At 37.7% G+C, this 20,970-nt stretch overlaps 1 protein-coding gene across 2 annotated transcripts in view; it reads left to right on the top strand.

Annotated features, from left to right (window-relative positions):
• The window catches only part of SIDT1 (SID1 transmembrane family member 1), a 135,625-nt gene that overhangs the window by 53,870 nt on the left and 60,785 nt on the right, over positions 1-20,970 (top strand). For both annotated transcript variants that reach the window (XM_077118362.1, XM_077118361.1), the window contains exons 3-5: positions 243-413; positions 15,635-15,680; positions 19,383-19,484. In XM_077118362.1, the coding sequence (XP_076974477.1) occupies positions 243-413; positions 15,635-15,680; positions 19,383-19,484 (319 nt within the window). The remainder of the gene's footprint in view (positions 1-242; positions 414-15,634; positions 15,681-19,382; positions 19,485-20,970) is intronic.

Below are 20,970 nucleotides of genomic sequence, written 5' to 3'. Positions count from 1 at the left end.
CGAGAATGTTTTCATGTAAGGCAGGCACTGCTTGAATTGGTCAGCACTAAACTGTCCTTGAGTCCCTGGTATTACATTACACAGCCCTGTGTCAACAACTCTAACTCTAAAATGTCTATCGATAGATCCTGTCTGAAATTTAAAACCTAACTCAGAATAAATGAGAGAAGTGATGAATGAGATGGCTTTCTCCCTGCTTGTTCATTGAGTCTTGCTGTTTTTCCCTTGTTTGGCTGCAACAGATACCAGAGGAGCTACCACTACCAGGAAGTGAGTCGCACTTTATGTCCCTCGGAAGCAACCAATGAAACAGGACCTTTGCAGCAGCTGATATTTGTGGATGTAGCATCCATGGCACCACAGGGTGCCCAGTACAAATTGCTGGTTACCAAGATCAAGCACTTCCAGCTCCAGTAAGCAAGACTTATTGCGGTCTTTATCTCCTTACTTGTTTTCTCTGCCCGTGCTTCTGGGTGCTCAACCTAGCTTTCATCTTTACAGATTAAAACTCTAGAAGAAAATTATCCACTTTGCATGTTATTTAACACCTTGTGAATTCTTCCAGTAGTTGAGCATCAGGTCCCTAATATATACAGTAGGGAAGTAATAGACTGAAGAGAAGGTAAGAACAGTTGACCTCATGGGGTCTATCTGGGGACCTTGTCCTGTCTGTAGTCCAGGCAAGAGTCACTGGGGACTGGGCACTTCTGTGTTACTAACTAGTGCCACTCTCCTGGAGGAAGCAAATTGTATTAAAGAAGACTTTAAAGCTGTTTTCTTATCCTTATTGCTATTCTACTTTTCTCTTCCTGGTTTAGGAATGTATTTGTCCTTTGTGCAAAAACTAATGATTATTTCTTCATTCTCTTCACTATCACTATCCTTTGAAACCAAATCAGATGGGCTACATCGCCTCAAATTGTTTATAGTATAGGTGGAGTGTGGCAAATCCCGCTGGGGGCTGTGGTGGTTAGAAGCTATATGTTCCCCAGAAAAACATATTCTTAAATATGACCCCATTCCAGTGGGTGTGAGCCCATTATAAGTAGGCCGTTTTGATGAGGTTGCTTCAGTTAAAGTGTGACCCACCTCAGGCAGGCTGGGTGTCAATCCTATGACTGGAGTCCTTTATAAGTGAATGAAATTTAGACAGTGAGAGAGAAGGCCACAAGGAAGCAATAAGCTGAAATTCAATGGCACATGGAAGAAAAGGGACAGGCCAGAAGAAGCTGCCATGTGCCTTGTGCTATAAGACGAGCTAAGAACGAGGGATTACAGGCAGCCTGCCCCAGAACGCTGGTCTTCAGGAAGAAAGCATCACTTTGATGATGCCTTTGATTTGGACCTTCTTTTTGCCTTAAAACCTTGAGCAAATACATTCCCATTGTTTAGCCCAACCCTTTTCATGGGATTTGCTTGAGCAGGAAACTACATGGGGCATCGTCTCCAAAGGATCTGTCCTCTCTCAGAGGTTACTTCTGTAAATTATTGTTTGTCAATCTGTGTGAAATTTTAAACAGAAAGGCTGAGGTTATTCCTTCCTAGGGCCAGAAACCTCAGGAACTCATCTCCCTTAGCTCAAGGCTTTGCAGAGTTGAACCCATTTCCTCCTCTCTGAATGTTTTGAATTAATTTTAAAAGAAAATATCACTAAATCGGTTCTGTTAAAATTGGAATTTCTACTCATCAAAAGGCATCGTTAAGAGAATAAAAAGACAAGCCATAGACTAGGAAAATACATTCACAAAACATAATTACAAAAAGCTCATATGCAAGATATATAAAGAATTCCTACAAATCAACAAGATAAAACAGGCAAGCTCCTGGCTGCTGTCATCTGCCACCTCTCCTTCTGTGGCTCTCACCTCCTGTGCGTGAGAATCCTGCAGCCTGTGAATCTGGACACTGCTTAGGATGGGAGCTGGCACTAGGTGGGTGCAAGTCTGAGTACCTATGGGTCCAGCCTCAGCTTCACTAGAATAAAATGGGTTATTTTCTGAGGCAAAAATGAGGAATTTCAGGAGCAGAAACTGCACTTGAGAAAAACACTCCTGACCTGAATCTCTCACGAGCTTTGGGATAGAGGAAGAAGAGTCTCGGGAGAATCAATTTTTATACTCACTTAGTGAAAAAAAGTACACCTCTAACCTCAACAGGATGATGCCAGCATCACAAATGGACACTCCTCCATACTTTTCCAAGAACAGGAGAGAAAAAAGTGAACAGGACCTTATCCTATAAAAAAAGAAGAGAAGAGAATGGAGTAGAAACAATATGTGAAGAGACAGTAGCTGAAAAATTTCCCATATCTAACAACAACAAAAAAATCAAGCTACACATTCAGAAAGCACTAGAAACCCCCAAAAGGACAAAAACAAAGAAAACCATACTTGGGAATATTACTGTAAAACTGCTGAAAAATGAGATACAGAAAAAAATCTTAAAGGCAGCCAGAGAAAAATGACACATTACATTCAACAGGCAAATAAAATGGGCAGTAAGCTTGTAATTTTGTATTGGAAGCCAAAGACAATGGGATAACATTTTTAAGGAGCTGTAACAAATTATCAAGTTACAATTTTAGACGCAGGAAATATGGCCCTCATCAGTGAAGGCGAAGGACAGATTTTCAGATGAAAACAAACTGAGAGAATTTATCTTCAGCAGACCCACCCTGAAAGAAATAGCAAAGAAAATTCTTCTAGAAGAAAGAAAAATCGAAAGTCAGAAATATAGAAAGGAAGAAATAAAGAACAATAGAAATAAAAACAACAGAGTAAATACATAGGTAAACATAAATGAATATTGATTGTATGAAATAGTACTGCTACGGTAACTGAGTAATTAAGAATTAACAAATAATTAAGATGACTGAATCATTATATAGATGGCTTGTTCTTACTTTCTAATATATTGTAGAATAGCCAAAAGGAAATACCTGAAATTACTGAGATCACTGAACTGTAACCTGGATGCCTTGGTCTTTAATAGTGATTATATAACTATATAACCTCTATCTTGAGAAGTAAAAGCCTCATGACTGGTCCCACTTCTACTCCCTTATCCTGTTTTACAACTTTAGAGTCTTATGATCACAAAAGACAGCCCCCATTGTTTATTAATGAGGGAACTTGAATCAGCCCTGGACTAACCTTCCCTAATTCCTAAGTTATCTTATTAGATGGAGCTAGATCTAACCAAAATCAGCCCGCCTGACATGCACAGTAGTTAAAACTTAACCTATAAGTGACCTATACCTGATTATAATATTAAAAGTCACACTCATCTTCATATTAAGGCCACTGTTTCCTTACATACCTTCTGTGACTAAGCATATAATCAATCTGCGCATGCTAATAATTATATCATCTCTAATTTCAACATCTTGAGCCATTATATTCATTATCCTAAAATTTTCCCACTTTTGATATTATAAAATTATCAGAGTGGGGATGCGAGGGTAGTTCAGTGGTAGAATTCTCGCCTGTCATGCAGGAGACCCGAGTTCAATTCCCGACCCAATCACTTCCAAAAAAAAAAGAAGCAATTCAGCAAATGATGCTGCAGTAACAGGATACTCACATGGAAAAAGAATGAAATGTGACCCCAGCCATATGCATACAAAAAAATAAAAACCTATCAGAGTTACTGCAGTTAGGGGACACAGATTTTAGAAGGCCATCTGTTCTCGTTGTTTCCTGTAGCAATAAACTCTTTCTTCCTTTGAAACTCCGGAATCATAGACTGGCTGTTAGGCGCATTGGGCAAAGATTCCACATTGATTGGTATCACTACTGCCTTGTGGGGTTATAAAAGATATATATATATATAAATGTATGACAGTAATAACACAAAAGGCAGGAGGAGATAAAAAGACAACATATTCTAGGACCTAAAATTGTTTGGGAAGTGGTTAAAGTATCAATTTATATTACATTATATTATGTTAAATATATATATTGAAATCTCTAGGGTATCCACTGAAAGAATGGTGAAAGAACACATAACTAACAAGCCAATATAAGAGAAACAATGACTCTTTTTTTAAAAAAGTAATCCAAAATAAGGAAGGAAAGAGAAACTTAAAGTAAGCAAGTAAAATGAAAAACTTAATAAGATATATACATATACATATACCCACATGTCAGACAATATTTTCATATTGTCTATGGATGCTTTCATAATACAATGGCAATGTAGAGCAATCCACTTTCTATAGACTGTACCCATAGAGGCTGCAAGCCTGAAGCATTCACCAATGGCCCTTTAGGAAATAGTGTGCCAACCTTTCACATGGGTCAGAATGCAATGATGAACAAACTTGGCTGAATTAATGTATTTTAAAAAACTGCATCTCAAAATGACAGAGTAGTGGTCCCTTCAACTTCACGTAAACATTCACCAAAATTGCTCTAATGCATATCTCAATAAATTTCAAAGGACTGAAATCAGAATATTATAAATCAACTACAAAAATAAGTAGATAGTCTCCACCAAAATGTTTGGAAATCCAGAAATCTACTTCTAAATTACATATATGTCAAAAAAGAAACCACAATGAAAATTAAAAAATATTTTGAACATATGATAATAAAAAGATGACATATCAAAACTTTGGGGATGCAACTAAAGTGCTGTTTGGAAGAAAATATATAGTTTCAAATGTATGTTAGAAAACAAGAAAGGCTAAAAATCAATGCATTAAGTATCCACTTCAAAAAGTTATAAAAAGAATTGAAAAGTAAGCCCAAAGAAAATAAAAGGAGATAATAAAATAGCAGAAAATAAGTAATTAGAAACAAACTAACAATGGACAAAATCAACCAAACTGCAAGTCAATTCTTTGAAATTATTAATATAATTTTTATACCTGATTTTTAAAATTAAAAAGCCAGGCAAAAAACCCAATCAAAACCATTCCTGTCACTCAATCCTAAAGAATATCTAGGGCATCATATAAGATTCTACAAAGGTTCCATGCACTAGGGTAACTTTCCAGAAACCTACCTCCGGATGGGTATCTGGACCAGATAAGTCCTGAAATGCAGAGGGCCAGCATCTCCAGAACATCAACTAGTTCCATCCCCCTATCTCATATTATCAACAGCCCTTTCCAATATGAGAAACTTAGAATGGGTGTGCTGGTTTGAAAGGATGTATGTACCCTAGAAAAGCCATGTTTTAATCAAAATTCCATTTCATAGAGGCAGAATAATTCCTATTCAATACTGTATGTAATTAGATCGTCTCCCTGGAAATGTAACCCAATCAAGAGTGGTTGTTAAACTGGATTAGGGGAGATGTGTCTCCAACCATTTGGGTGGGTCTTGGTTAGTTTCTTAAGTCTTATAAAAGAGGAAACATTTTGGAGACAGAGCTATTCAGAAAGAGCAGAGCAGAACGACATAGCCACAAGAACCAGAGTCTACCAGCCAGCAACCTTTGTAGATGAAGAAGGAAAATGCCTCCTGGGGAGCTTCATGAAACAGGAAGCCAGGAGAAGAAGCTAGCAGATAACTCCATGTTCACCATGTGCCCTTCCAGATTAGAGAGGAACCCTGACTATGTTCACCATGTGCCTTTCCAGATGAGAGAAATTCTGACTGTGTTCACCATGTGCCCTCCACTTGAGAAAGAAACCCTGAACTTCATTAGCCTTCATGAACCAAGGTATCTTTCCCTGGATGCCTTCAATTGGACATTTCTATAGACTTGTTTTAATTGGGACATTTTCTTGGCCTTAGAACTATAAACTAGCAATTTATTAAATTCCCTTTTTTAAGCTGTTCTGTTTCTGGTGTATTGCATTCCAGCAGCTAGCAAACTAGAACACAGCATAGACCAAATACCCCTAAAGAGTGGGAGAAAGATCAAAGGAGTTATACAGAGAAGGTAGGGTTTAATAAATGGGTATGATTGTTGAATCATTATACTGATATTTCTTTTAGTGTCTAGTATCTTGGAGCAGCTAGAAGTAAAAACTGAAAATTGTAGAATTGTAACCATACCAAACTCTGAAATCTGTTCTACAACTAATTGTTGCAATGTGCTTTGACATTTATTGCTTTTTTTGGTATAATATATGTTATTTTTCACAAAGAAGAAAAAGTCAATTGTGATGACAAATGCACAGCTATATGATGATATTGTTGACCATTGATTGTACACTTTGGATGATTACATGGCATGTGAATATATAATATATATCAATTAAAAAATAAAAGTAAGAAGCCACGCAAGCCCGTTGGAAAAAACAGAACAGAGACTTGTACACTTCACCTAATAGGAACCCAAGAAGTGCAACCTCATTCACTATCAGAAATGCCAATTAAAACCATAATGATAACTCACTGTGATTGCTAAAACTGATAAAATTTTTTGAAAAGACCGACAGTGCAATTCTACTTCTACTTTAGTACCCAACTTCTAGACATATAATTGTGATATGTTTTCAATGGAATCCTATGCAACAATAAAAATGAGCAGTAACAATAAAAATGAGCAAACTACCATATTCACAGCATGAACAAATCTCACAAACACAACGTGAAGCAAAAGAAGCCAGACAAAAGGAATATATACTGCTTGATGCCATTTATATAAAATTTAAAAACAGGTAAACTCTTCTATGATGTTAGAAACCATTAGGATAATGGTAACTTTGGGAGAAATGAGGGATTGTGTGGTATAATTATTAGAATTCACTCAGACAAATATTTATGACCTGTCCACTTTTCTATATATTTGTTATATAAATCAATAAAATGTAATTTTTAAATCAGAATACTTTAAAATTGTATAAACCACTTTATTTGCAGTTATTTTTCTGATCAGAATGTTCTCTTCTATTATAAATTTCTTTAAATTTTCCAAAGCCATGTGTAAAGAGGTCTGTAGCCAGTGGATTTGCTAATAGGGATCAAATATTTATCTTGGACTCTTCCACACCCCTTAACATAGTACTGTACCCATGGAGACAGATGGACAGATTGGGCTAATGAACGGTCAAAATGAAGAAGTGGTTGCAATATTTTTTTTCCAAAAATCTACCCATTGATTCTGACTTTGAAAAAGGTGACATGGGACTTTCAAGAGCAAAGAAACCAAAAAAATACAGAAAAAACATTTTCTGGTACACAAGATTTGCCCAGATTAATTAAATCAGCATCTCTAGGATGAGTTTTTGGGTACTGTTATATATTTTTTAAAGTTCCCCCAGGTGATTCTAATATCAAGAGCCAGATTCAAGAACCTCTACTCTAAAGCAATATTTAAATACTAGTGCTTAAGATGAATTGTTTAAATAATTTAAAAAATCTATAATTCCATTAGAAGATATGGAAATTAATAAGTATATATTTGAGGGTGGTGACAGCACATTCCTTGAACTGAGAACAGTTTGCCTTGTCCTTACTAATTGGACTGTGTGGCTTTGACCTGTCACTGTCACCTAGTGGCAATGTACTTGAATTGAGGGCTGACTTTCTGTAAGTTTGATTAGATTCTTTGGGGAGCGGAATTCTGTGCAACTGAAGTCATAAGGTGATAACTCCGTGTAAGTGTTAATGAATGATTTACATGCTGGTGAAACTGCAAGCATTGTTTTCCATTTCCACAACTTACAATGTGAGTTGACCTTAACAAACAGGCTTTCAGAGCATTTCACTATGTATGCAATTGCTAGGACTTTTACAAGAACAGGATAAGCCTGAGAAGAGATGGTAGCTGAGAAACATGTTTTTCTTCATCCTTGGCAAGTTCTTGCTCTGTGTTGTTCCACATCTAGCCCTGCTAGTGACCCAGAAATCCAGAGAACAGTGCTAATGAGTTAGAGCTGAGGATTGTGGTCAGATCTGGGTCACAGGTACTGATAAAAAAAAAGAGTCAACTCGAAATTTCTAACATTGCAGTTTCTGTTGTAATGTTTTTGAATGGCTGACTTCAATATACATGAAACAAGCTCCATGATTTTTCTTCCAGAATTGTAAATTTTAAGAATGGAAGGACCTTTAGGAATATTGTTCACCTACCTCATTTTTAACAGGTGAGCCAGATGGACACTCAGGTACAGGGACTTGATCAATCTCACACAGCATGGAAAGAGCAAAATCAAGAATAGATGTTACTTCTGATTCCCAGTTCTGAGCTCTTTCCCACCATAACATGTTGTTTCTATTTCCTGTTTAAAACTGTCCTCCAAAATTTTTTAATTCACTGTGTTAGATTCCTGGGGCTACCATAACAAATTATCACAAACTGGGTAGCTTAAAACAACCGACATTTACATATCACAAGTCAAGAGTTCAGAAGTCTAAAATCAAGATCTTGGAGGGTTGGTTCCTTCCAGAGCCTCTAAATGTTAAAAAAAAAGAAAAGAAAAGAAAAAGAAGTCCCACGCTTTTCTCCTAGGTTCTGGTGGTTGCCAGCAATCCTTGGCATTCCTTGGCTTGTAGACACATCACTTCAACCTCTGCCTCCATCTTCACACCCTGTTCTTCTCTAGTCTCTGTGTGTTCTTTTCTGACTCTTATAAGAATACCTCGTTGGATTTAGGGCCCACCCTAATCCAGTATGATCTTTTCTTGATCCTTACCTTTGTTACATCTGCAAAGACCCTATTCTAAATAAGGTTGCACTCTGAGGTCCCAATAGACATGACTTTTGGGGGAACACTCTCCTACCCTCTACCTTCACCTAAATATGCTTCTCAATTCTATGAGGCATGCATTTATTTAGGTCCAGCTTTTAAGGAAAAATAATTTGTCTTAAAGCATTATTCTCTGCCACCTAGCTACTCTTCATCCCCATTCACACAAAATTTTGTAACCACTCATTTCCCCAAACTTTGTCTCTGGATACCCAGAAAGTTTCCTTTCTTATTTGGAAAGTTGCAGGGAACAGTAGGAGGCTGTAGGAACAGGCAGGCACCTGATCATGGAATGGGAGAAGCTGACAAGGAGTGTTAAGAAACGTAAACGCTTGTCTGAATCATGATAGTTGTGTGGAGAACAGATTTGTAAGAGACAAGCTGTATGCAGAGAAATTGGGAGGCAGAAAGTGTGAAAATAACCAATAAGGAGGAGATGAATTTAAGACTTAGGGGGTAAAACTGACAAAAGTTGGTGATTGGATATGAGCAATAAGGAAAATGAGAGTATGAAGGATGATATTCTAGCTTGAGTGACTTAGTAGATGATGGCGCCACTAAGAGAAAATGGGAATTTTGAGAAGAGAAGGAAGAGACAATAAGTTCACTTTTGGACACATTGAATATGAAGAACAGATTCCAGCAGAGTGATGCATGTACACCAGAGTATGCTCAAGAGAGAAGTCTGAGCTACAGATGGTGAATGGAGTAGAAGCACTTCCAGAAGGCTTATCTATATGGCCTGAGAGGGAATGACAGGAGATAGGGCAGGAGAAGTAGGCAACATTCAATCCTTGAGATCTTGTATGCTGGAATGGAGAATTTAGTCTTCACTGTTCAGGTTACAGGAACCACTGGAAAATTTTGTGCAAGAGAATAATGCAAACATCTAATTTTTAGAAGTAATTGTAGTGGCAGTGTGGAAGATAAATTGGGGAGGGAAGAGAGTAGAGATAGGGGACAAATGAAAAGTTATTTGAAAAGAGAAGAAGAGGGAATAACTAAAGTCTGAACATTTTATGGCAGCAACAAAATTGTAAAGGAGCAAAAGAGTCAAGTAAGACACATGGGACAAATAAAAAATTCAACAAGTATTATGTGGCAGAATAAAATATATAGTCCTTTATGAGTACTCACAGACTTCAACCCTCTAGCCTTCTAAATAGGTATCTTGAGACGTTTTTGTGCAGGGGTGATAGAAGTAAACAAGAAAGACTTGTCGACTCACATTAGAAAAGCCAGATAGTGGGATGTATTAGTTAGGGTTCTCTAGAGAAACAGAATCAACAGGGAACACTTGCAAATATAAAATTTATGAAAGTGTCTCACGTGACCGTAGGAATGCATAGTCCAAAATCCACAGGGCAGGCTGCGAAGCCGATGACTCCAATGGATGGCCTGGATGAACTCCACAGGAGAGGCTCACCAGCCAAAGCAGGAATGGAACCTGTCTGCTCTGAGTCCTCCTTAAAAGGCTTCCCATGATTGGATTTAGCATCACTAATTGCAGAAGACACTCCCCTTTGACTGATTACAAATGGAATCAGCTGTGGATGTAGCTGACGTGATCATGACCTAATCCTAAGAAATGTCCTCATTGCAACAGACAGGCCAGCGCTTGCCCAATCAGATGAACAGGTACCACAACTTAGCCAAGTTGACACCTGTCCCTAACCATGACATGGGATAACAGTCAGACAGAACAGAACAAATTCTGGAGGTGATAGGATTGGCAATAAAAAGGTCAAGCCAGTAGGGACCAGAGAATGGGTTCTGAGAAAGTTTTGGGGAGCAGAGAGTATGTGAATGACGTAGCTCAGCTTTACCAGGCTGTGAAGAGTAGCAAGTTTACTGAGGAAATGGATGAGTGAAGAGACTTTTAGACTGTTTTGCTATGTGTCATACTATGTGTTATGGGTTGACTTGTGTTCCTCATACATTGTGTTCCTCAAACAGATATGTTGAAGTTTTAATCCCCAGTATCTCAAAGTGGGACCTTATTTGGAAATAGGGTCATTGCAGTTGGAATTAGTTACATTAAAATGAGGTCCCACTAGAATAGGGCAGACATTTAACCCAATATGACTGCTGTCCTTTTAAGAAGAGGAGAAGATGGACAGACACAGGAGAGACCACCATGTGAGGTCTCCACCAGGGTAGGCAGAGATTGAAGTGACACAACTGCAAGTCAAGGAACGCTAAGGATTGCCGGCAAACACTGCAAGCGGGAAAACGAAGGAAGGATTCTCCTTTGCAGATTTGAGAGAGAATGTGACCCTGCAAACACCTTGATTTCAGACGTCCAGTCTCCTGTTTTTCTAAGCCACCAAGTGTGTGATACTTTGTTAAGGCAGCCCTAGAAAACTAAGACACTATGTAATGGCCAATTGGTATCTTGGGAAAGGCTATAGTCCAGATTTAAATTTTCAATTTTTTTCTTGTTGGATGCTTTATGTTGTGCAAAGGTTGTGCTTCAGATATACTAGGCAGGTTGGCACAGATGTTTCAGCTTACTTTTACGCTAATAGAATCAAGAGAACTTAGTGATCAATCAAATGTGGAAGGTGATAGAAAGGAAGGAATCTAAGATGAGTTGTACAATGATGTAAAAAATCTGGTGATGTTTACTAACAGAGAGGTAGGTGAGAATCAGAAAAGTGATGGCGCATTCCATTTTGACCATGTGGCGCTTGCAGTGCTTGAGAGGTAGTCAAGTACAGAAGAGGCCCAGTAAACAACAGCTGTTCCAGTCACTGATAGCACTGGGTTGAACACAGAGACTTGTATTCACTGCCATTTCCATGTTTTTTATAGCAACCAGATACATATGTGAGGATATATGGGGCTAAGGAAAATAAAAAGATCAAGGCCAGGACTCTGGGCAATGTTCTCATTTACGGGATGGGCTAAGAAACAACTATCAAAAGAGGCTGAATAGACAAAATCAGAGGTGTAGGAGAAAACACAGCAAAGCAACTGCCACAGAGGTCAAGAGGGAAGAGGCTTTAAGAAGGAGGGAGTGATTAGATTTAAAATAAGTTGGGTAGATGGAAATACTAGTGGTCAACGAGAGGGAGGGGCAAGGGGTATGGTATGTATGAGTTTTTTCTTTTGTCTTTTTCATTTCTTTTTCTGGAGTGACACAAATGTTCAAAAAAAAATTGCCTGGGTGATGAATACTCAACTATATAATGACATTGTGAGCCGTTGTTTGTACACCATGTACAGAATGTGTGTATGTTAAGAATGTTTGTATGTTAGGTTTTTTTCAATAAAAATGTTTTAAAAAAAAGAAGAAGAAGAAGGAATGGCTGTCAGTGTCCAAGTGTCACAGAGGTAAAGAGTGCTGGGTGTGAAATCACTGGGTCAAGCCACTGGGAGGCTATTGTCCTTCCAGCAAAGGCTATTTCAGGGAGGTCACAACAAAGAACCCTGGCAGCAGTAAGTAGAAGAGAGAATGAATGACAGATGAGAACAGGCTTTCCTCTTGAGAAGCTGGTTTGTGAAGGACAAGAAGGACCTAGGATGAGGCTAAAGAAGGGAGATACAGGGAAAAAGGAGGACTTTTGTGGGGATGTTTTTGTTTGTTACAGTTTTTGAAGATGGTTGAAACTGGAGTGTATTTCTAAACTAAGGGGAAATTAGGCAGGTTAAATTTGCAGGAGACTTTTTAAGAGCAGAGTCCAAGAGAAGAGAAGAAAGGATGGGATTTAGTGTGGCAGTAAGGAGATAATAAGGAATAATATTCTGAAGTCCACAGTTCAAGTGATTTGAAGTATAACTTCCTTCAACAAACAAAGTGGGGATTTGAACATCCTGTGCTCTCTGCTTGGAGCCTGCTATCGTTAAGGTGAATAACATGCTGTGACCTCACAGCTCCCGCTGACACTCACATCAGAAACTCCCCAAGCTTTTGTCCCTGCCTCTCTTTCTACTTACCCCTTCTTTCCATCCCTGTTTCCTGGTGTGTGTCTTTTTTCTCTGTTTTTATTTCTTTCGTGCCATGTATATATTTCTTCTCCCTCTCTCTACCTTCTCGGTGACCTCTGCCTTGTAACTCTTTCTTCTCTGACTCCCTTATCTGCACCCTCCCATCTCTCTTGAAGCCATCTGTTCTCTTTCCTTTCACCTCTCCCTCAGACAAGCCCAAACAAGGAAACAAAATCAGTTTTTCATCTTTTTTATATTTAATGAATAAGCAATGGTTTCCTGTGTCTAATTTAAAACTAAAAAGTTGAAATCTTTATACTTCTTCCTCTAAAACTAAAGATATATGTGTATCTCGATTAGTTTTATTTTGTGGATTAATGACCTTTCATAAAATAAATCTTCCCCACCTCTGTGAGGGGCTCTAGAGAAGAAAGCCGAAGATATATTCTTTTCCTCTGCATCAGACACATTGTTTACTTTGCACATACTGTCATAATGTGATAATCGTAAAGAAAACAATACATTTTCAAAGTTTGTACGTGTTGTACTAGAAAAAAAAATCGTGAAGAACTAGAAAAAAACAGGAATTTCATAAGGGGTGAGTAGAAAGAGAGGCAGGAAAAACAAATTTCTGGCCAAAGAAAACTGGCTTCTCCTGGAAATATCATGCTGTCTGTTACTAGCCAAGAAAAATCAGTGTCATCTTCATTCTTCTGACCTGACAACGAAGAGAATTAAAAGCTCCACGTTGCCGCGGTAACAGCAGAGGACATTCCCCACCCAGGAAACTCTGTTGAAAGGGCACTGCCCAGGCCAGTGCACAGCCCCGTGGGTCCTGGATGCTGGCCGTGGAATCTGTAGAGCAGACACACAACTGGGTTGGACAACAATTTTTGGTGATCAAAGGCCAGAAGTTTTCAACTGCCCTTCAGTCATGTGTGACTGTATGATTGTGAAAACCTTGTGTCTGATGCTCCTTTTATCTATGGTACGGACAGATGAGCAAAACATATGGATTAAATATAAATAAATAATGGAGGGAACAAATGTTAAAATTAATTTAGTAGATTGAAATGCTAGTGATCAGTGAAAGGGAGAGGTAAGGGGTCAAAAAAAAAAAAAACCAAAAATTGCATCCATTGCTGCAAGCTAAAGTCTGAGCCCAGTCTGCCAACAGCCTAAATTGTTGATCGTTAGCTTTAGAAATAATGTTCAATTTCCATTACTTCTAAACAGCACCCCCAATTGTAAACTTCTTGCTTAAATGTCTCAACGTGCTCTTTCTAAAATAATCCTTAATTAAAACGGTTTAGTCTTTTTCCCTCCCTGGCTGTCTGAGGCTCACCCGCCATCATGAATGGCATGGTAACTCTCCGGACAAGGGAGTCCATGACCCACCGACTACTTCAGCAGAAACAAATGGTCATCGATGTACTTCACCCTGGAGAGGCAATGGTCTCCTAAGACACCAATTCAGGAAAATGTAGCTGGAATGTACAAGACTACACCAGGTGTCACCTTTGTATTTGGATTCAGAGCCCATTTTGGTGGTGGCAAGACGACTGGCTTTGGCATGATTTATGATTCTTGTATTATGTAAAGAAAAAGGAACCCAAACACAGACTTGCAAGACATGGCCTGTATGAGAAGAAAATGCCACCAAGAAAACAGTGAAAGGAACACAAATAGGATGAAGAAAATCAGGGGCACTGCAAAGGCCAGTGTTGGTGCTGGCAAAAAGAAGGAGTAAAATTTTTCAGTGACATAATCCATGATTGTGCAGATATTTCACCAGAAGATTACTAAAACTAAAAACTATGTTTGGTTGTTTGAAGCATATTTGAAGTTTACTAGAAGTGTTATAAAATCGGTCTGCTGTTATGGCAGATTTAGATTGATGCTAAATCTAAAAAGGGTTCACATTGTCCCATTAAACATTCCGTGAAAACTTTTTTTAAAAAATGGTTTAATTTTTATAAAAGGGAAATTAGGAGTGGAGAAAAAGACTCTGCAGAGAGTCCCAGGGAACAAAGCTGGTTAGGGACCCAGAAATAGTTCAGGTTCGTATTCCCAGGAACGAAAGCCAAATTGGACAGGTGGCTTTTTCAGCAGCTGAGGCACTGAGAATGCAGCAGTCTTGCATGAGTGGCCTTCACAGCTAAAGGTGAGGCAAGAGCCAGAAAGAGCAAAACCCCTGAACAGCCCTTGCTAGAGGAAGCCAAGATTGTCTGTGTTTTCTAACCTCTTGGACTGTTTCACATGTGCACACTATAGACTGCTAAAAAATGTACGCTTCCTGCATACTCCTAAAATTCTCTTTTCCTCAGTGCCTGGATCAAAGCTGTCTTTCACAGAGGAATGAAAGTACCTAATAAAATAATTAACAGGAAATTATTAATTGGAGAGAAAATAACTCCATTATATTCTTCTTCGGGGGTGGTGGTGGTGGTGGTATTTGCATTTTTAAGGAGGGCCTTGGAAGGCAATACCCTACCCCAAGAAGGACTAAGTCTTGGAGAGGAATTTCATCCAGCCAGCGTGGCAGGTAATTGGGGAGGTTTTGGGGGGCAGGAGGAGTATAGCGCCATCCCCAGGGACCATTCCATGGTGATTGTATCCACATTATGTATTTTTTTAAAATGACCTTTTGCCATAGTACATCAAAATGATTTTGAAGTGTTACCTACATTATCCAAAGGGACTTCAAGCCTGCTTTTCCTTCCTCTTTCAGTCCACTTCTGATGCCTAAACCCTGCGCTTGGTTGCAAAATATTAAGAGAGTCCAAAGGCAAAATGAAAGTTTGAGAAAGTGCTTACGTAGCTATGACTTCATGGATAGTTAAAGACATAAAAACAAACCCCTGCCCCAGCTGGGTCATTCATGAGAGTTGAAACAGCCAGATCCCCAAGCGCTTTTCTCTGACAGTTTGATGGGATAAAGCTTTCCTTGCTTCTCGTTTAAGCTGGCTTTCCTTTAAATAAATTTTGTTTTTATAACTAACAAACTATTCTCTCATTCCCTGCCCTCCCTTCCCCTCTCCCATTTACGTTTCTCAGGACAAACAACGCCTTTCGCTTCACTGCCAGCCCTTCTCAACCTCAGGTAAGTTAAAGTTTCCGAGGGTTATTATCATTCCATGTCTTGGTATTGCCCAAAGAACCCACAGTAACAGGAGAGTCCGCTTGTGGGTTTTTCCTTGACCTTTCACAGCTTGAAATATGTTTGTGTTTTTGGAATGTTACTTATGCCCTGGAATTTTGGACACAACATTTAATCTTAGCACTTTAACTGGTTTGAAATGGTGGGCATGATGTTTGTTTGCAGGGCTTCTTGGTTGAAAGTTCATTCAGCAAATCCAGGGCTTGCTATGAGCCAAACAGTCTTCGACTATCCCAGGTGCTGGGATACAGGGATGAAGATGAGACGGACACAACTTCTCCTCTCATGGAGCTTTTAACAGGGACTGGAGGGTCAACATTAAACAAATAGGAAATAATCAAATAGCCTGAAAATACCATAAAAATAAGACAGATTTTAATTGTCACAATGTTGTGAGTAGAATACATGAGTTTCTCCTGCCATAAAGAAAGAGCAGAAACATTGACAAAAAATTACTAGAAAAAAAAGATACTTTTTGTGTTCCCCGTTAAATCATAATCATAAACAAAATAAGTGCATGAAAATTTTGATTAATTGTTTGCTTTTCTGGTGACATGTCTAGCTACCTTCCTTTTTTTCTTTCACAACTTCTGAAATAAAGAGTAAGGTCAACTTAATAGCAAGTTTACACAGACTTAATGTCCCAATATTTATGGTAAATCTTCTGCAGGCTCATTTAGGATCTAGTTTCGATCGTAAATGACTACCTAACTTTTGCTTTTGGAAACACCAAAACTGGAGTTAACAAATTATATGGACACTGTTGTAAATCTATTACAGCCCTGGTGAGCTGATAAATATGTAGCAACTGGTTCTCCATGAGAAAGCCCAGATTTGTAGTGCTTGCCCGTATCTGTGATGTAAATATCTCCACCATGGCCAATTTCAGGCTGCCAACTTGATGTCTTTGAACAGAATTGGGAGAAGATGCGCATACAATCAGTTCTACCAAGGCTATAGGTAATACAGCTTCAGCACCCCTCTTAAGGGTCTCCCTTTTCACTGAAAGCCTTTGTGGTACATGTATACTGCCACCCAGTGGCAGGAGTGCTCCACGGGCTCATAGTCCTGTGCCCTGAACATTTATTGACCACTCATTCAAGAAATATTAGAAAACACTAATTACTAGATGCAATGGGAGATTAGAAGAGAGGGGCAAAGGGGGATGGACTTGCACTCCAACTACAGATAGAGACTACAGGTCCTGTACAGAGTTATAATAATATGATAACAAAAACTCAAAAATGGACAGCACAATACTACCTAATTGTAATGTAATTATGTTAAAGCACTGAATGAAGCTGCATCTGAGCTATAATTTTGTTTTTGTTTTTATTTTTATTTTTTCTCTCTATTATCATTTTATTTATTTTTCTGTTGTCTTGCTATTTCTTTTTCTAAATCGATGCAAATGTACTAAGAAATGATGATCATACGTCTATGTGATGATATTAAGAATTACTGATTGTGAATGTCGAATGGAATGATTTCTAAATGTTGTGTTAGTTAATTTTTGTAATTAATAAAAAATAATATGATAAAATATGGTATGTACTATAGTAGAATACTTACACACTGAAAATCAGTGGCAATAATATATTCTGGCTTTTTTTTATTTTAAAAAGGTATGTAAACATTAAAACCTAAATTATTTGTACATAAACCCCAAACTAGAGTAGAATGTACCTTAAAATAAACTAATAAAACAAAACAGAAATTCTTTGACGTTTATGAAAGTCTTACTTCACTCTTGACAGTTCTTATGTTGACCTCTATTAGATCCTCTTCAGTTGCAGGAAAAGGTTTTCTGTTCCTATAAACTCATCCAAACTATTGCATGTTCTCAGAAAACCTATGTCATCTCTGTCTGCCTCCATCTCTATAGATAGAAATAAGTTGCAGAAGCTGGGCAGGATAATCAGGACCCAGACAGGGATTTTTAGCCTAAATTTCACCTATTGTTTTCAGGGCTTGTCATTTGCTTCTTTTCAGTAAAAGTAGATTATCAGGGCAGGGCTCAAAAACAGCTATTATTTGGAGTTTATGGTAATTTAGAGATTAGATGATAATACTTTGGCAAGTAGATAGGAACTGCATGCCAGAAACAAACTATAATGCACAGGATTTATATGATTCTTATTGTTGCTAACAGTAATCATAGCAAAACTCTTGAATTACAAAGTATGGTATTCCTAAAACAAAGAACACCCGCTGAGAAAAAGAAAAGTGTTTGCTGTGACAGAATTAGATTACTGGTTATGTAGGGCTAGAGAAGGATAGAGGGATTGAGATGTGACTGCTAAGGGGGTTGGGGTTTTTCTTTTTGGAGTAATGATAATGTTTTAAAATTGACTGTGGTAATGAATGCACAACTATGAATATACTAAAAAGCCATTGATTGGACACTTTGGGGAGATTGTATGGTATGTGAATTTATCTCAATAAAAGCAGTTTAAAAAAAAAACACCCCTTGAGAATTCTAAAATACTCACCTTTGAAAAAACACCCTGTCCTCTATGTATCTGAATCGAGCTTCAAAATGAAAGATCAAAATAAAGTGAGTCCTTACCATCTGTTACAAGGCATGAACAGGACTTCTAAACAGCACATTAGCAACACTTCGTAAAAGATTGTTTTCTCCCCGTCAGAATGCTTTGGATTTCTTGAAAATTATTCTATTTTTATTGCTCTGGTTCTCAAAGTCAGGTATAAAAAGAGGATGCCAGAATGCAAAATTAATATGTTTTGTCTCTCCCTAAAGTGGTAGATTTATTAGAGTCCTAGGATATGGAGCTTGTTTGGGTTAGCTTTCTCAAAAATCTTAGTCATGTATTTCATGTGGAGCTTTCCAACCAGTTACCCTATTTCTAATTATTGAACGGAAGTCCCCTTTTTGCAGCATTAACAACATGTTTAAAACATAGAGTTAAATTATTGCAGTGAAATCATAATTAACTAGATAAATAGAATGACCTCTTTCTATTAGAAATGTTTCCTGAGTCATATCTAAGGAATATTTTTAAAGATAACTCAACTTGCCCCAAATTGTGGACATGCTTTAGGGGACCAGGTGTAGGGCTTGGTCTTAGAATCTGAATACCTTTTACCTGTAGTCCAACCAGGAGGTAGATTCTTTAGCAAAAGATCTGAGGGGAAGGCGGGTCTGGTGTAAATTCCGGCTTCTGGGGAAGCCATTAAAAATTCTTGAAGAACAAGTATATCTACTTTACAAGGTGGAGCTTCATATTTCAAAATAACCACACAGAAGTCAATCTTGGCTCATGTTACACTTGTCATATCCCTAATTCAGAGGATGGGGGTGGCTGGGGGTTAGAGGAGGTGTCTTTTTAAGTAGGAACTGGCATGAAGTATAGCAAAGTTTAAGAAAGAAATGAAACGGCACCATTGTCATGAAATGGCTACTTTGACATGGTCACTGCGCTATTCCTACCACCTGGCGTGGAGCCCAACAGAGAGCAGTTGATCAATGAAACGCGTGACTGGTGGAGTTAACGGAGTTACTGAGATTTACCTTTGAACATGATGCCTGATAGTAGACGCACCTATCCTATTCATGTGAAAATGGTTTCAGTTCATGCTTGAACTTAATGTAATAGATCGTTTCTTTCTTTTTCTTATTCTCAGTATTTTCTATACAAATTTCCCAAAGATGTGGACTCAGTTATCATTAAAGTGACATCTGAAATGGCTTATCCATGTTCTGTTGTCTCGGTCCAGAATATCATGGTGAGTCCTGATTACTTGTCAGCCTTCCAGTGTGAAGCCATTGTGTTGTCTCAGAATAAATAAATGAAGGAGAGGGAAAGGGTCCATGTCATCCTTTTACTATGTACCTTCCCCATAACTGCTAAATAATAACAACCGTATCTTATACACACAAGTGAGCAGTCCGTGTTTGAAGACATTGGTTTGAGAAGATAAAGAATAGTTGATTCCTCACAATATTTATATATGCACAGAAGAAAAGAAGGTTGGAAGGAGAAAAGGAAGGGAGGAAGGAAGAAGAATGAAAAAGGAAGGATTATAGCAAAGGATAAGGAAAGCCAAATCATAGACTGTGCAAAAGAAATAAAACAGAAACCTATCATTTGCTCTATATTTTAAAAATTTCATTCTAACATTAGTTCATTACTGTCTCATAAGGTGTTTAATAAAGGATGGGATATCTGTTATGTACTTTAAGACAATCTTTTCACAGTTCTCTTTGATGGAAAGTGACCTTGACATTTGAGGTACCAAAATGCCAAGTTTTATTGTTACAAAAGTTCATATGAAATAAACCACAAATACAAGTGAAAAAGAAAACTTAAATAAGATTAAACAAGTATATTAAACATTCAGAAGAAAAATTATCTAATAAGCAAAACCTTATCAACTTGTTTAAAATTACTCATCTTTTAGATATATGATGCTTTATTTCCTAGACTTAAAATGGTGATTTCCATTACACTTAACTAGGCTATGAAATACTAAACATTATTTTTAAAAGGCAACATATGCAAACAGATTCTCCAATTCAAGCATTAGTAAATACTGGCAAAGCAATCACCAATATCTTTGCACATTTGCTAACAAAATCTCAAATCCAGAACATAATACCCACCTGAAATCATCTAATCAAACACTCAACCCAACACCGCAGCTTCTCAAGTGATAGAAAGACAAAATTAAAATCTTAAGAGCACTGATTTTTTTTTAACTTTTTTGTCAAATAGTATAGCATATATGCAAAGCAAAAGAAAAAAGCAATAGTTTTCAAAGCACTCTTTAACAAGTAGTTATAGAACAGATCCCAGAGTTTGTCACGGGCTACCATACGATCCTCTCAGATTTTTTTCCTTCTAGCTGTTCCAGAATATAGGAGGCTAGAAAGAAGGCTTAAATATTTTTTTATCGTAATCAACTTTTTTTCCTTCTTTTTTTGTGAAAAATAACATATACAAAAAAGCAATAAATTTCAAAAGCACAGTACCACGATTAGTTGTAGGACATATTTCAGAGTTTGACATGGGTTACAATTCCATGATTTTAGGTTTTTACTTCTAGCTGCTCTAAGATACTGGAGACTAAAAGAAATATTAATTTAATGATTCAGCTTTCATATTCATTTGTTAAATCCTATCTCCTCTGTATAACTCCACCATCACCTTTGATCTTTCCATACCTCTCTTTAGGGGTGTTTAGGCTGTGGCCTTTCATACTGGAAGGGTCT

The sequence above is a fragment of the Tamandua tetradactyla genome, chromosome 10 (genome assembly GCF_023851605.1).
Source record: "Tamandua tetradactyla isolate mTamTet1 chromosome 10, mTamTet1.pri, whole genome shotgun sequence".
NCBI classification, from domain to species: domain Eukaryota; kingdom Metazoa; phylum Chordata; class Mammalia; order Pilosa; family Myrmecophagidae; genus Tamandua; species Tamandua tetradactyla.
The sequence above is the reverse complement of the archived record's forward strand: the minus strand, read 5'-3'. Positions and strand labels throughout refer to the sequence as shown.